This window comes from Dermacentor variabilis, chromosome 1 (genome assembly GCF_050947875.1).
Source record: "Dermacentor variabilis isolate Ectoservices chromosome 1, ASM5094787v1, whole genome shotgun sequence".
Taxonomy (NCBI): Eukaryota; Metazoa; Arthropoda; class Arachnida; order Ixodida; family Ixodidae; genus Dermacentor; species Dermacentor variabilis.
In genome coordinates this window covers 50,960,897-50,976,200 of record NC_134568.1, presented here as the reverse complement: position 1 = coordinate 50,976,200, position 15,304 = coordinate 50,960,897, and the positions used below count along the sequence as shown (strand labels likewise).

At 45.4% G+C, this 15,304-nt stretch overlaps 1 protein-coding gene across 4 annotated transcripts in view; it reads right to left on the bottom strand.

Moving 5' to 3' along the window:
- Positions 1-15,304, bottom strand: part of LOC142577811 (nonsense-mediated mRNA decay factor SMG7-like) — a 118,832-nt gene that overhangs the window by 22,411 nt on the left and 81,117 nt on the right. For all 4 annotated transcript variants that reach the window (XM_075687258.1, XM_075687276.1, XM_075687266.1 and 1 more), the window contains 3 exons: positions 13,796-13,943; positions 5,242-5,679; positions 216-342 (listed from right to left, as the gene is read on the bottom strand). In XM_075687258.1, coding sequence (XP_075543373.1) covers positions 216-342; positions 5,242-5,679; positions 13,796-13,943 — 713 coding nt within the window. The remainder of the gene's footprint in view (positions 1-215; positions 343-5,241; positions 5,680-13,795; positions 13,944-15,304) is intronic.

The window sequence follows — 15,304 nt, the reverse complement described above, 5'->3', positions numbered from 1 at the left end:
AATTTATTTGTAACATGCATGTAACTAGGCCTTACAACAAGAAGAAGCACACTCAGCTAGGAAACCAACCATAATATATTTGTATAACAGGAACAACCACACACAAGAAGAAAGAAACAAAAGTTAGGAAGGTCATTGGAAGGGTGGGAAAAGAGCCATTGGCATGGGACTACCATACTGAAATGGAAAAAAAAGTGGGGGCATTTGCTCCAAACCTTCTTTGGCCATGTGGTGCAGACCAGAGGGCCAAGGGGAATTGAACAGTGAGTAAGTGTTTGTTGGTAAGTCAGGCCCTGACGTCTGCGCTGTACCACTTGGGGGCACCACCTGGCAGCCATTGACCTGCACCAGCAAAACATCATGTGCTCTCACTATACAGTGAGGACCCATCACTAAAACAGACAGCCAGCAAACCCAATTGGTTGCCAAGTTGTCTGGCAGAGCCCATCGTGCAGAACAGAGGCTAATACCGCAGTCACATGAATGCTTTCAATGATGACCAAAACCACAGATCGCTGAAATCAATGAGCCCTGTTGGCTCCCTCCCTTCCATGAGCTCGCACAAAGGAACCAATTAAGCCTGCACACTTCAATGGCCTTTGGTTTCAATGGTCATTGAAAGCGAGCGTGTATGTGACTGCAGAGTAACTTTTTGGAATCACATGCTAATTCACCCACACACAAGTTATTTAATGAACTCTTCAATTACTTTTGCAATTGTCTTTGGAAGGAGAACAACCATTGGCCACAAGAAACTACCAGGTGTTGTGCTGGGGCCAGAAAACAAAGTGTTCAGAATGAATATAAACAGTCAACGTAAGGAGCGCCAGAGCACTGAAAGGGCCTTGGATGGCTTCATTGTCACTTACAAGGCAAAGGCTTTTTGTGGCTATTAACATGGCTCATGGTCAGCTCCGATGCCAGTTTTTCTCTGGAATTTTGTATGCACAGTACTACACTGTTTCTTTTTAGAACTAGAAGTTTAGAACTAGTTTTTGTGTATTTATGTGTTGGCTATTAAGCAAGTGTTTTACAGTTAAATCTACTTAACGAAGTCGATGGACCAGACAATTACTTTGTTAACTTAAATACTGTATACAGTCTACGCTCGTTACAAAGGACCTGTGCACAACAGACTTTTGGATATAACGGACCATATTTCAGCCTTAGTTTGCTCTACCTATTTTAGTAATGCAACAAAGTTCGGTTTTAACGGATCGTGCTACAACGGACTATCAGCTACAGAGGATGAAATTAGTGGCAATTTTTTAAAAAATCGGGTTATAAAACATACTTTTGCCATGTCGACACGGACTGGCAACTGACACTTGCGAGGGTCAGCCGATGATCCCGGCTGAATATCGTGCGCGTGAGGGAGGAAGGTGAGGCGGAAACGCAACGTCTTCTTTAGCGCGCGAAGCACGAGGGGGGGGGGGGGAAGTCGAGAGAGAGAGGGGCAGGGGTTCTACTTCGGCTGCTGCTGCTGCTTACAACGCAGCTGCCATATCTTGAAAGAAATCTGCGATGTAGACAAAGTGCATGTTTGCACAGGTGCAGTATTTTGAAAGCGATCTGCGATATGAACAAAGTGCGCGCCCACGCGGGCTTCATCTTCAAAACGATCTGCGATGTGGACGAAGTGTGCCCATTGCCGGCAGTTTTCAATCTGACTGCTCTATTATGTGCAGAGAGTAAGGCTCTCGTATGCTTTCAGCACTCGTTATTACAGAACACCGATTATGCAGAATTTCAGGTAGCTTCGTATGCGCTGTGCTTTGGACATTTAGTTCGCATTGTAGTGAGAGAGGGCACGAAGGTCAATTTGCTTGCTGCTGCTGCTGCGCTTATGTTACCTAATTTGCTATTGCATTCTCGCTGCTTCGCCTTTCAGGCGAAACTGTTTGCCCCCCCCCCAGTCCATGCTTAACAACAACAGGAAAAAAAAAAGGCAGAGCAGTAGCCTAGTTGGTGGCCACATAGTGCTGCTAAACTTGAGCTCACGGGTCCAAATCAGGTCGCAGAATTCGATGAGAACAATACGGAAAAACACTTGTTTACTTATGTTTAGGTGCACGTTAAAGAACCCCAGGTGATGAGAACTGAACAGGGTGCTTCATAATCATATCACCAGACGTAAAACGCCAGAATTTGTTTAATTAGAAAAATATACAAAAAAAAAGGAGGTAGCTGCGTCCTTCGGCTTTTTTCAGGGTGTAAATGAAAAAAATTCTCGAGTCCGATTTCTGAGAAAGAGTCTTGTATTTCATACCTAAATTTAATGCTGCTCCCAACTGTATGTCCGCTCAACTAAGCAGCTTCTGTATTATAAATGGCTGCTTTCAGTTATCCGGTGCACTACAATAAGAACAATAATGAAGCAATTAACGGAACCGCATGCCTCACATACATGTAGAGATATTTGTAGATCTGATGTGTTCGTTGAAGAAGGTATGTGTGGTACCACATTCGGTACTTAGCTTTAATCGGTTGCAGACATGGTGATACTGTCAAAAAAATGTTTTCCTTGCCTGAATCAAGTTAGCAGATTTACAGGCTGCCCCAAAATGGGGAGTTTATATTAAATGACAGTTGTGAACTTGTTCAGAACCGATTGGCCACCATGCCTTAATTCTCTCAGGAACTGTTGCGCCTCTGTACAACAACCATGACTTTCCAGCAGCACAATGATTCGAGAAAAGAGTCCTCACTTGAATCGGCCCCTCACCTTTGAGACTTCAAAAGTGCTGTTCTGCATTACATTAGAATGGAAACGGCCATTCGATAATTTTTAAAAGTGAATTCTGCAGTCAAATACGATCTGAATAGCAAATACTATTCGATTAAGCTATATGTTTCTACTTCATTTCGCCCGCTGGAACGTTGAAGGAGATCGCCAGGCAAGGCATGGCGATTACATTGGTAAAGACTTCCCGGTCTCCCTAATGCAGTCCGAGTACATATGCAATATATTTTCCCTAACACTGTTGTTCATATTAACATCCAATAATTGCCTTGATTCCTTTTCTTGGAAAGTCGATTGGCTCACCTGGGCTGCTGCAGCTTTTAAAAGAAAAACACTTATTCCAATCGGGAGTTTCCACTTTTTCAATCACTGCATTTAGAATACTTGATAATTTTTCTCTTACATGTATGTCTTTGATATACATGTCTACGTATCCTTACATTTACCTAGAAGTGCATTGGTTATCTGTATCTTTTTGTGCCACGCAGTCAATAAACGTGGTTGATTTCACTATAACATTGTTTTCTTTGATCATTATCCCTGATCGGTATTCCACCAACAAGAAGAGTGCGTAAAATGACAAGATATCAATAAAATTGTCTTCCGTAGCTTCATGTTGTAGATAGGCGGCTTTTGTGGCAAAAATTATATGTTACTTTTAGAAAAACAGTTAAATATAGCAGTTTCCCTGGCTAAAACTACAACTGGTACTGGCCTACAAGAGTCGTGGGCACACCACAGCAAGTAATACCATAAAAAATTTTACTGCACAGAATTTCTGTGAGAAAAACTGGGTGTTCACCAGCGTCCACGCAATGGGCGCATGCTTGCTAGCAGACGATGCACTTGACAACGACAGCAAAATTGAAGACGTCATGTTGTATAACCCATGCTTCAAATATGTATACGTAGCAAAAAGGTGTCAATATAAACTTGCAGTTAAAATAAAGCACCATTATAAGTGCGTACGCATGCAATGGGTCTCAGTGCCTGCAGCAAAATTAGACTGAATATGCTGTGAAGCACATGAAGCATGCTGTGAAGCTTCCGCTGCACTACGTGGAGCGCTTGGATGCCTTGGAGAAGGATGTCGGCAAGCTTCGCGTAAAGCATGCATGGCTGACAGACATAGGCTTTTTTCGTGCAAGCCAGTGAGAAGTACATGGTGAGATGCTTGTGGCGATCTCTCCTCAGCGTTTCTTTTGGATTTCTCAAGCTGGCAGGCTGCCGCGGCATCTTTCTCGTAATTTTTAAAAGGTCCCTTTTGGGGCCATCAAAGTGATGCCTCGGCGGTGCTTGCATATCGCTTGCCACCCGTGACACCTCTTTGCTGTTGTTATAGCAGTGCCATTCTTTAACGCCGACAGCCGCAGCTAGTTACATGGGATCGAAGCGCACAGGAAGCAGTTAAATCAGCAGCCGGGCTGAGGAAGGTGGTGGGGAGGGCAGTGGCCTCCCTGCCTATATAGTTTTTTTATATCTGCTCTGCCATACCCCCATTTTGATTTTCTCATGCAACCCGGTTATAACAATGGAATTTTCGTGGTCCTTGAATATTGTTATAAGTGGGTTCAACTGTATACCGTGTTCAGAAATTGTTCGATATACAGAGTAATTCTATGTAAACGGGTTCGATATAGTGGGGTTCAACTGTATGGCCTACTAAAAGCGTGCAGTACACTACCAATGGCACTATGCACCACGCGCTGCAAAAGATAGGTGAAGATGCTAATTGCCATAGGATTGGCGGCGATAGCTGTGAATGCGGTATGCGAGGACCTGGGCGTATTTTTGCTGGTACCGGAATAAGACACTGTGTACGTCGTCATTTTCATGTGAGAAGGGCGGCTATATACCATTCTTGATCGCGCGTGCCTCACGCATTTTCTTGTTCAGATAGGATCCAGCGGCCGGAAAATGTATAAGATCGCAGTCCGCAGCATGGAACGGCACCACGTTTCAGTTATCGCCTGTTGAGTGCGCTGCGCTTCCGATGGCACCACGTGCTGCGAGACAGATAGGCAAAGATGCTTATCGCAATAGGATTGGCGGTGATGCTGTGGATGCCGCGTGCAACGTCCCTGCAGAAGATTTGCTGGCATCGAAATTAGAAACCGAGTGCGCACCTGCATTTCCATGCGAGATGGGTGGGCAAGTACTGCAGTGAAGCTGCCGCGGCGGGCAGCTATATACCGCTCTCGATCGCGCACGCCTCGCACATTTTTTTTTTTTTTTTTACATGGGATCTAGCGGCCGGAAAACATATCATACGATCGCACTTTGGCTACGTACTGAACGTTGGTGTCGAAAAACCGTGTTTTCTGGGAACATATGAATCGGTAAAAGATGCGCGTAACTCTACTGGGTAATTTTATGTGTCCTCGATTGTGAATGTTGGCGCTGAGAAAACGTAGGTAACGGGAACATATCAAAGAGGTTCTACGGTACAGTATATGAATGTAGCATGTGCCACGCATGCAGTTTTATGAGCTGCTCACTTCCATCAGCTGCTGTGGCATCCAGGGTGGCTGTGATGGGGGTGCCATTGCTGGTGATGGACTCCCCTGGAAAAGGTCAGCAGGACTGTTGGCCACCTTGCTGGGCTCCATGGGCTGTGGCTGCTGTTGTTGTTGTTGCTGTTGCTGCTGCTGCTGTTGCTGTTGCTGCTGTTGCTGCTGATGCTGTTGCTGATGCTGTTGTTGCTGGCGCAGCAGGTTCTCCAGCTGTGGGGTCACCATGGGCTGGCTGCCCAGATACAGCAGCGGAGGCGGCTGGGGCCCTGCCGTAGGAGCAGCCATGGGGCCCACCGGGGTGGGCACAAAGTAGTTCCACAGGTACGAAGGTCCCATGGTTGGTCCAGCCAGGGCAGGCCCTCCACCAGCAAATGACGAGGCTTGCTGGGCAGCTGCTGCCTGCTGCCCGACACCACCATCAGCCTGATGGGGAGAACAGGGAAGATGAAACATATCAGCGATGATTACACATTTTCCACCTACGGCAGGGTGTCTACCAAGTTGACATTTCCAAATTCCCAGAGTTTTCCAGGTTTTTCCCGAGTGCCTATGTAAAATTCCCTGAGTATCACAGAACTATGCTTTATGCCAAGACGGGCTGAAACCATGCCACCCGATGCTGTCACTCTCTAGTAAACATGTGGAAAATTAAAAAAAAGAAGAAACGACTTAATCCAGTTTGAATACTAAGGAGTAGTGTTTACTTTATTCAAAAGAGAATAGAAGGCAGGAGTAGTAAAATGCACAGCAAATAAAATGTCTTCGAAAAAAAATTGCAAATCGAGTCAGACATTCTCAAATACGAATAAAAAGGAGACGCATACAGAAGCAAATATTTTCGAATATGAGCTATTTCTATCAACTGATAGCAAGCTCAGTGGTATGAGGCTCGAACTTTGTCACAATTGAGATTCTCTCTCAACAGCTTGCAAGTCAACCTCAACTGTCCTGACATACTCTCAGCCCATGCATGAAGCCTCTGTGTTGTGTTTCACTGTTTTAAAGAGTTTATTTTGGTGTGGATGAGGCACACCTGAATCTTGGTGTCAGCCAACGCTGTTCTTTGAGCTCAGGCACCTTCAAAACAGTGGCAGCATGCTTCCTTTCAAATTCATTCCTCAATGCGTAGGTCCTTTCTGCTCTCGTCGTCCTTCCGCTGCGTGTTCGCCCCACGGACCATTGGAAGCATCTTCTTGGTCAGTTGTACAGTCAACGTCTAATTTTTCGAACTCCCTAGGGGCCGCGAAAATGTTCAAAGCATCGGCCAGTTGGAAAAAGTGAATTCATGTCTTTTACTGCCCTTAACCCTTTCAGGGTCAATGACATAAATATACAGTGCCGCAAACAAGTCCAAAATGGTCGATGCCATATATTTATGGCACCGTCTGTATGTTTAAAATGCGCGCCAATTTTCTACATTTTTCTTTTCTGCCATGTGCTGCCACTAAGTGGGAATACAGGGAATTTCTTTCTCGTGCTTCCTTCTTTTGGTTTTCGTTGCATGGTTTGTTTTAGAGCTAGTTTGCTCCGGCGCGTCTATATACTACCGCTCACGCATTGGTGCTTGCGCGGCCGGGCGGTGGTTTGGGTTTTGTTCCGCGGGCGGTTTCGGCTTCTTAGGCTCACAACACTGATGGCTATCTCGTTACTAATTGCTCAAAGGGCGACTGCCTGTTTCTCGCTCGTTTAGAGCTCACAGGGGTTCACATAGGAAGGATGCCGCTGTGCATGCGTTTCCTTTCCTTTTCTTTTTTTGGAGACTCGCGACAACCAATAGCCTCTGGTTGGTGATAAGATGAAGATTAGCGGAAGTTTGTCACACATTTTGCTTTTTTGACATGCACACAACCACACAGTTTTCTTGAGTGCACTCGCCTACGCAGTTTGATTACGCTATGGACATAAATATTAGCGTAAGAATAGGAACATTTTAGACTTCCAAAATATTCTCGTGTGTGCATTTTCTAAGCCTTGAACTATGTGTATAACAATGTATCAAAATTTTAATTCTTATAAGTGTATTTCCTCTTTTTTTATTGTTATTATTCATGAATAAACAGTACATATACACCAACGCGAAATATTTTTTTCTCACTTTATGGTCACCCTAGAAAAATTAAGGAAAATTTTTTCAGAAATAGGTCCCTCAGTAGAATTGGAATCGCCAATAAAAGAAATCGACCCTGGGCGGTCGCATACGGCGAAAGAAATCGACCCTGAAAGGGTTAAGGGCTCAAACCGCCACAGGCACATTTGAAGAAGCTCTGAAGGCCTGTCGGTACACGTATTATGCATATCGGTGCCCGTACTGTGACAGGAGATACCTGGTGCATGTGTGTATAATTATGGAACACATACTGTGTCTCATGGCAATTGCCCCTTCTCGTGCTTGTTATGCTTCACCGCAATAATTTTGCGTAAGATTCACCAAGTCGGTGCTATTGTCGGTGCCATTGCTGACAGTGGGGAATTCTTTCAATGAAAAACACGGCACCCAATGACAAGAAGTTTAACAGCAAACATCGAAGCTGCTAAGCCTCGCGTTGCTGCAGTAGTGGCTACGGCTACTAGTGGATCTGCGTGCGAGAGCGCTGGTTCAAGGCCTTGAGGTAATCAAAACGGCGGCGGTGGTGGCTTTGATTAATGCCATTTCGGACCTGCGACCACGGCAGAAAGTCTGGAAAATCGGACGGCGAAGGGTTCTTGCGTCCGAAATTTCAGACGTTCTGATACATTGACTGTATGGGGTACGTGGTGGCGCCGCGAAGACGTCCGAATTATCGGGCATCCGGAAAGTCGGTCATTGCCTGTACAATGGCAACTCCTCCAGCCGATGACAGGGCGTCAAAGAGGATTCATTACGATTCCTGTCTGTTACTCGAGCCGGCATTACCGCGACTTTCATTTTCTTTCAATAAAATTACAGCTAATTTTCCCTGATATAAGCACAAATTACTTGAGCTTTCTCGGAGTTTTTCCAGGGCACTCAAAATCTCTGAGAATTCCCAGTTTTCCCGGTTGGTAGACACCCTGCACGGAGCACAAGTGTTGCAATATTTCTGGCTTCAAGGAACTCTGATGGCTTTTCAGAAAATTTCAACAACTCCTTCTCTCCCTCCTGTATCCCTCTATCCAGATATGCATGCATTGAGCTGAGCTACAAAATCTTTAAAGGGACACTAAAGGTACCGTATCTACTCGCATAACGATTGCACTTCTTTGTAAAAAAAATTGCCGCAAATTCAGGGGTGCGATCATTACACGGGTTGAATTTCCTGCGAAAAGAATTTCTTTTTCATCCCGCAGGATGACAACAGGTCAACAAACAGGTGGCTGCCGCTGTAACAGTGCGGGACACCAAAACAAAAATTGCGGCCGGCAGAGCAAGCTGAACGCGCCGACTGCGATTTTTTTCCTTTTCGTGAGTACATTACGCGCATTGAAACAGTTTCTTCCGTATCAGTAATGAATAATATTGTTAATATTGGCAACTCTGCGGCAATAACGTAGCCATGTCCACTTTGAGGGGACAGAAATAGAGATGGGCATGCTTAGCTGCCAGTGACAGACACACATGGCGGGTATGCTGTGGAAACTGCGGCACTTATCTTCACTACTATCCTAATACGGTGGGTGAATATCTTAGCTGTAATTTTTTTAGCTGTATTACAAACGTCAGCGTATGAATAGGGTACACTTCTAATGTATCAGTGTAAACGTGGCTACTGTCGTTGCCGCTCGCGTTTTGTTGCGTGCTCACAAGTGCAGACGAGAAGAATCGAAAGGCCCCTTTTTTGTTGTTGTTGAGTGCAACCATTATAAAGCCTACAAATAATAAAGCCACGGCAAGTTTGGTTGTAGCTTTCTTTCTTTTTTTTTTTTTCATGGAAGTGTGGAAAGTGATGAAAGGAATAAAATGGGGCATCTGCTTAAGAATGTTTGGTGCGTGCAGACCGTTTGGTATGTCTTGAAGAGTCGTTCACGTAGCATTCGACAACATTCAACAGATGGTAAGCGCGATCATCATTAGCTAGACTTGGCACATGACCTATCGCTGCGGCAAGTTCAGGGTGCGATCATTACACGGGGGAAAAAAAAAACTGAATTTTGACAACAAAATTCAGGGATGCGATCATTACGCGAGTGCGATCATTATGCAAGTAAATACGGTAAATATTAAGTCAAACCAAAGTGATAGATTAGCACTCGACAGCGTTTAAGGCGTCAATATTATTGCGAACAGAGCTTTCGTAATAGAGAAATTGAGGTAAACTACTGCTCAACCACTTGTAATAAAGATAATTGCATTGCATTATAAGCTGAAAGAAAATGCTACTTGTCCGGTTCTATTTGATATTTAGAAAAAAGAACTCGTTGACATTACCCTTGACATTAGTGCGCACAGCAAAGGTTTCATTTTCTCCCCATTGCACCACCCGCACTTTCACGTTGCAGTAGTAGTTTCGTTATCGTGTAGTGTTGGGCTGGCTTTGCTGGCTCACATAACTCGCACAAACTTTAGGTAGAAGAGAATGTGATGTCCATGTGAGGTCCATGTGATGTCGCAGGACCCCCGAGCGGTCCACGTCACTTCACTAAGAGAAGCTGCAGCAGCGAATCCAACGCTCTGTCTTGGCTCGGTTTCTCGATGGCTGTGCATTTGCGTTTTGTGTAAAAAACTGTAGCCGTTTCTCGGCCACCTTTTTACTCACCGATGGCAGTAAAAGGGGTGATGGCGTATGCAACGTCACCACTCCTTGTTTGGGTTGGGGGTGGGCGATTTGAATTGCGTTAAAGGGATGCAGACCCTTCAGATGCAATTTTTCTCGCAAACTACCCAAGTCTTTTCTTGGCACTAAACAAGCACTGCGAGGTTTCAGGAATTGTATTTTAACAGTCCACATTGACTTAGTATTTGCCTTTCGTGTCCGTTTAACCAAATGCTTATACTAAATTAAATGATTATGTGAGATTCAATGACACAAAAATAAAATTGACGACAGCCTACATATGACTACAGTGCAGTTAACTTATAACGATATCGAGAAAGACGAAAAACATGATCGTTATAACCGATGATTGCTATATCTGGACTGGTTATTAAAAAAAATTGAATAATAATAAAAAAAAAAACTCGGAACATACCTTTGCAGCTCCGAACTCGAATTCGCTACTTGCTCTAAAGAATAGATGATGTAGAATGTAGGCTGTGAAAAACAAACCTTATTTCTAGCGCCAATGACCATGTCAAGGGTTAGCCGCGCCGATTTAGTCTGAAATCTGCACTTGCTTTTGCGGCAGCTTCACAACCGTGGTGTGCATGGATTCCAGCTGCTGCGCGAACACTGGCGGCAATCCTTTAGCATGCATAAAATCAATTAAGGAGTCGATCGACGACAGTGCACTTTGCGTGGACATCGTGGTCGAGGTCAAGGAGCCACTGTCAATCTCGTTGTCACTGTCGCTGCTGCCGTCGCTGCCGTCGCCACCATTGCACAACTTTGCCATCTGTCGAGACAGCACATCTTCGGCGATCGCCTTGTCGATGACCTCATCGCAGAATGAGGCAGCATTGTCTGCAGTCAAAAACTCCTCCATCGACGCACCACCTGTGTCACCAGTAGGAACGAGCTCCCAGAGCTCGGTTATGTCAGCGGCTTCCACCGTGTTGGTCTCAGTGGGTTGGGGAAGTTCGTCCTGATGCACAAAGCCCGCCTTTTTGAAGCAGTTGTATATGGTTGACTGCTTTACTTCATACCATGCACCATAAATGAAGCGCATGGCTTTCAAAAGGCTGATCTTCAGGTCAGGGGGCCCGTCTGCATGACCCGACGTGCCAGGAGCTGCGCGGTCAATGGCTAAAATTAGCCACTCCAGCATGCGCCGCCGATACAGGACTTTAAAGTTGGCGATCACGCCGGCGTCCAACGGCTGAAAGCCTGCTGTAGTATTCGGAGGCAGAAACATCAATTCGACAGATGTTAGCTTTGGGTTAACGCTGTTTGCGCTACAGTTGTCAAGCAGCAACACTACTTTTCTTCCTTGGCCTTCAATTATACTGTCGAACTCGAGCAGCCATTCTTCGAACAGGTCGCAGGTCATCCACGCCTTCTTACTGCTGCGATAGCGGACCGGGACGTGCCGATTCTTAAAGCATGTTGGCTTCTTTGATCGCCCGATCATGGAAGGCGTGAGACGATGGCTCCCATCCATGCTAACGCACAGCAACACGGTCACCCTAAGTTTCGAGTGCTTCCCGCGGGGCATCGATCTTCTTTAAGAGCGTGACTGACTCTTCGACGGCAACATCTGAAAAAACAGAGCAGTTTCGTCGCAATTATATATGTCATTCTCCGCGTAGTGCTCCAGCACGCCGGGCAGCTTTGTCTGCAGCCACTGATGCTTTGCCACTGTGTCCAAAGATGCCGCTTCCCCTACCACGTTTTTGAAAACGATTCCGTGCCGCTCTTTAAAGCGCTGAATCCAGCCTGCCCTAGGCTCAAAATTTGGGTGTCCCAGAAGAAAAGCGAAGTTTTTCGCTTTGGTGGCAAGTATTGGCCCACTAATAGGCACATTATGCGCACGGGTTGTGATGAACCACTGGTAAAGTGCCTCTTCAACATCGGCGTACAAAGGGTCTCTAACCCTTTTCCGCTGATCAGCATGGCCGCTGATAGCTCCTGCCTTCACAATCGCGGTGCTCCCGGTTTTCAAGATGGTTGATATCGTTGACTGGGCGAGCTCATACTTCTTCACAAGGGCATTCACCTTGAAGCCGCGTCGAGAGTCCTGTAAAATATCCATCTTCGTGTCAAGCGACACAGCTTTGCGCTTTGTCGGCGCCATCTTCGAACTGGGTTGTGCCGTTGGTTGCATGCTGCTTTGTGACGTCAGCCTGCTATTGCGAGAGAGAGACTGAGTGCGAGATGGGCGCCACCGCGCCGCTTTGCTTGTCGCTTCTTTTTTACTTTCTCTCTCTTCTGGAGCGACTGGCCGACGCGCATGAAGCAGCTAGCGCCATCTTGTGGCGCGCTGCGCCTACTCAAGTACTTTCCGGTGCGCGGGCAGGGCGGGACGCGCAGCGTGGTAATGGCGGCAGATACGAACTTACAGAGGTAAACATCGCCTCGTCTCGACATCGTTCGTTTCAGGGAACTAAGCAACGCAAATGTTACGATTATTTTGCATGGAAAAAGCCATCCGGACGGCAAAATTTGATCGTTATATCCGATATGCGGTGAATAACCTATCGTTATAAATGTTTTTTTTTCCCATAGACCTAATGCATAAAATGACACTCTCATGTCGACCCATCATTATAACCGATATATCATTATATGTCGTATCGTTATAAGTGGACTGCACTGTACAACACTAAGCAGCGACATTTTCCAGCAGACCCGACAGTTAGGTTAGTTGGTAAAGCACTGAATAGGGCCGAGGGGGTGTAGCACAGCTCAAATGATGTGAAACTCCACTTCAATGCTAGAGATGAATTTCAAACAGTGCAATTACAGTAAAACCTCGTTAATTCAGGTAATTTGGGCTCATTCTCTGGTCCTGGAAGGCCCATATGCATTATTTAATAGAATCAAGCTCTCATAATTGTGACGTATTTGGCCACACATCGGTTAATTCCGACGATCCACCAGCGCGGCATGCGGAAAGGGCTGCAATTGTGCGAAGGAAAAAAAGCAATAGCGCTGGTAGTGCCGAACTAAACCGAAGCGGCGGAGTGCACATCGTTTCAGAGTCCACACCACTGCCTGCTTGTCCCAATAATTTTTTCGCTAGTGAGCTGGTTGCCAACAGATTGTTCATCCATTGCGATGAAGCTGGCGCTCTTCATCTTTAACAGCTTCTGCCGTGTCGGTGACATTAAGCACGCAGCCATTGCAGTGAGTCAAAATGATGTTACCGTTTGCTGCAGCAACTGTAGACGAAGCTGCAATTGCTATCGACATGATCACGGATGGCGACTATGCAGTTTTGAAGGCACGTGGCGGACCCGCGCACCGAGTCAAAACACAACTACTGCTTGCCACAACTGCTGTGGATGTGACTGTGGTCATTACTGGCGCGATCACAGATTGTGACTACGCAGGTAAGAAGGCATGCAGCTGGCGTAGTGTTATCTGTGGCGGTAAAAGCAAGAATTAGGGCCATAAAGGCACAAGTAGGCACGAAGCATTCCGGCATTCCAGTTGTTCACGTATGATTTCTGCTGATGACTATGATGATGTGGACTCTGCCATTTTGTTTTGTTTGGATGCTAGCACTGTTTTTACACTTTTGCATTGCACATTTGCGGTGCTCGCTGAGCTCCAAGAGTTGTCCAAATTACCAGTATGTGGTCAAGTAAGTCCAGATTAACAAGAGTTTGATTCCATTAAGTAATGTATACAGCAACCAGGACCAGAAGACAGGTCCAAATTATCCAATTTTCAGAATTAATGAGGGTAAAATTAACATGGTTTGACCATATAGTAACACCAAGGCATAAAATCATTACTTTCGGTTTAGCAATGTGTCAACCTACCAAGCTGAAGTGTGGTTGTGGCTGTGGTGGTGGCATTGGAGCAACCCCTGGGTCAAAGGTGAGAGGAGCAGCAGGCCCATTCAGGGGCTGCCCATTGGCTGTAGGGGGCAGATGAAAGCTCACACGGCTGCCGCTGCTGCTCGTACGCCTGCAAATAACAGGGCAGACATGAGGTGCTTGGCATCAGGATGTCTATTTATTTGCTGGTACCTCAAGGGTCCCACCAAGGGGATATTAAATGTTGGAAAAGATTCAGGGCACTGCTCTCCGAATTTTATATAACATATATATTACCTTTAATAACAGCTGCACTTGAAGACACTTCGTGTGACCTCGAAGAATGGTCCACTAAATTGACGGCCTTATATGAGCATTTACAAGACATCATAGTAAGAGACAGTTCAATTTCACGGCCTGAGCCTTCTCGCACCACCAAGAATGTGGTGTCTCTAGGTCGTCTAATCTTCCTTCGTGTAATTGTCTTGTACTTCGTCATCACTAATACTGCTTCACCTTTCGGACAAAATTGCAGCCTCTCTTCTTTTTTTCCCTTCTTTTACTGTGAGTCCGAGTATAAGCGCTGCTGTGCTTGACTGCTATTGATTCTGATTTTGAGCGAATCCAGCTTGCCGTCATTTTGGTTGCTGAGTGAATTATATGTATTTATGACCTCTGCATGCAAGTAGTGATGTTTCCATCCCTCATAAATGTTGTAAATTATTAGAATAGTTGTTTCCCTTTTTTTTAATCAGTCGTTAGCATTGCTTACTGGAAAGAGAAGCAACACGGAGGCACATATCATTCACACTCTGCCGAAGGGGTCACTGAAGTCTGCAGGTGTCTTTCAGGGCCAGAAAAGGTTGCTAAGCCATCTGAAGCAAAGTGAACAAACCGTAGCATATTCATTCTCTAGTAGGAAGGGGAACCCACACAAGACGAGGACAAGGAAAGAATGACAACTCATTCTCTAGGCATAGACTATCCATACCATAAGAAGTAATTGTTAGTTGGCTACCTCCTTCTTTTTAAAAAAATTTAATAAACGTTGTCCTGTGTATGTATTTAAATATATTGTGTCTCTACATGGTGTTTCACAGTGGAAATTAATAAAAAAAATGTTGAGGTGAGAAAATATAGATGAGGTAGCGGCCGCTGGAGCTTTTAGTGCACTTGTCCTCCTATTGTGAGGCTTTGCAGAAATAAAGTGAAAGTACGAATTAAAAGCCACACATGTCGCGCCAACAATGATGCAGTAAGCTTTTAGCCACAAAAAAATCTTAAGTGAAAACATAGAGGCAGCTCAAAAGAAACCTCAACTCAAATGATGTGGGTGACAGAACTCTGGTAATGACACTATTAGAGGGGGGAGGGAGGGCACAGGCTTCTGCAACCCCCTCCCCCGGTTTTGTAGAAATGCTCAGAGCATTTCTACAAAAATGCCTGCAGTTTAGGTATTTTTGAATTTTTACTACAAATGTTTGCAGCAAAATGTGGTGAACCACAAATTAG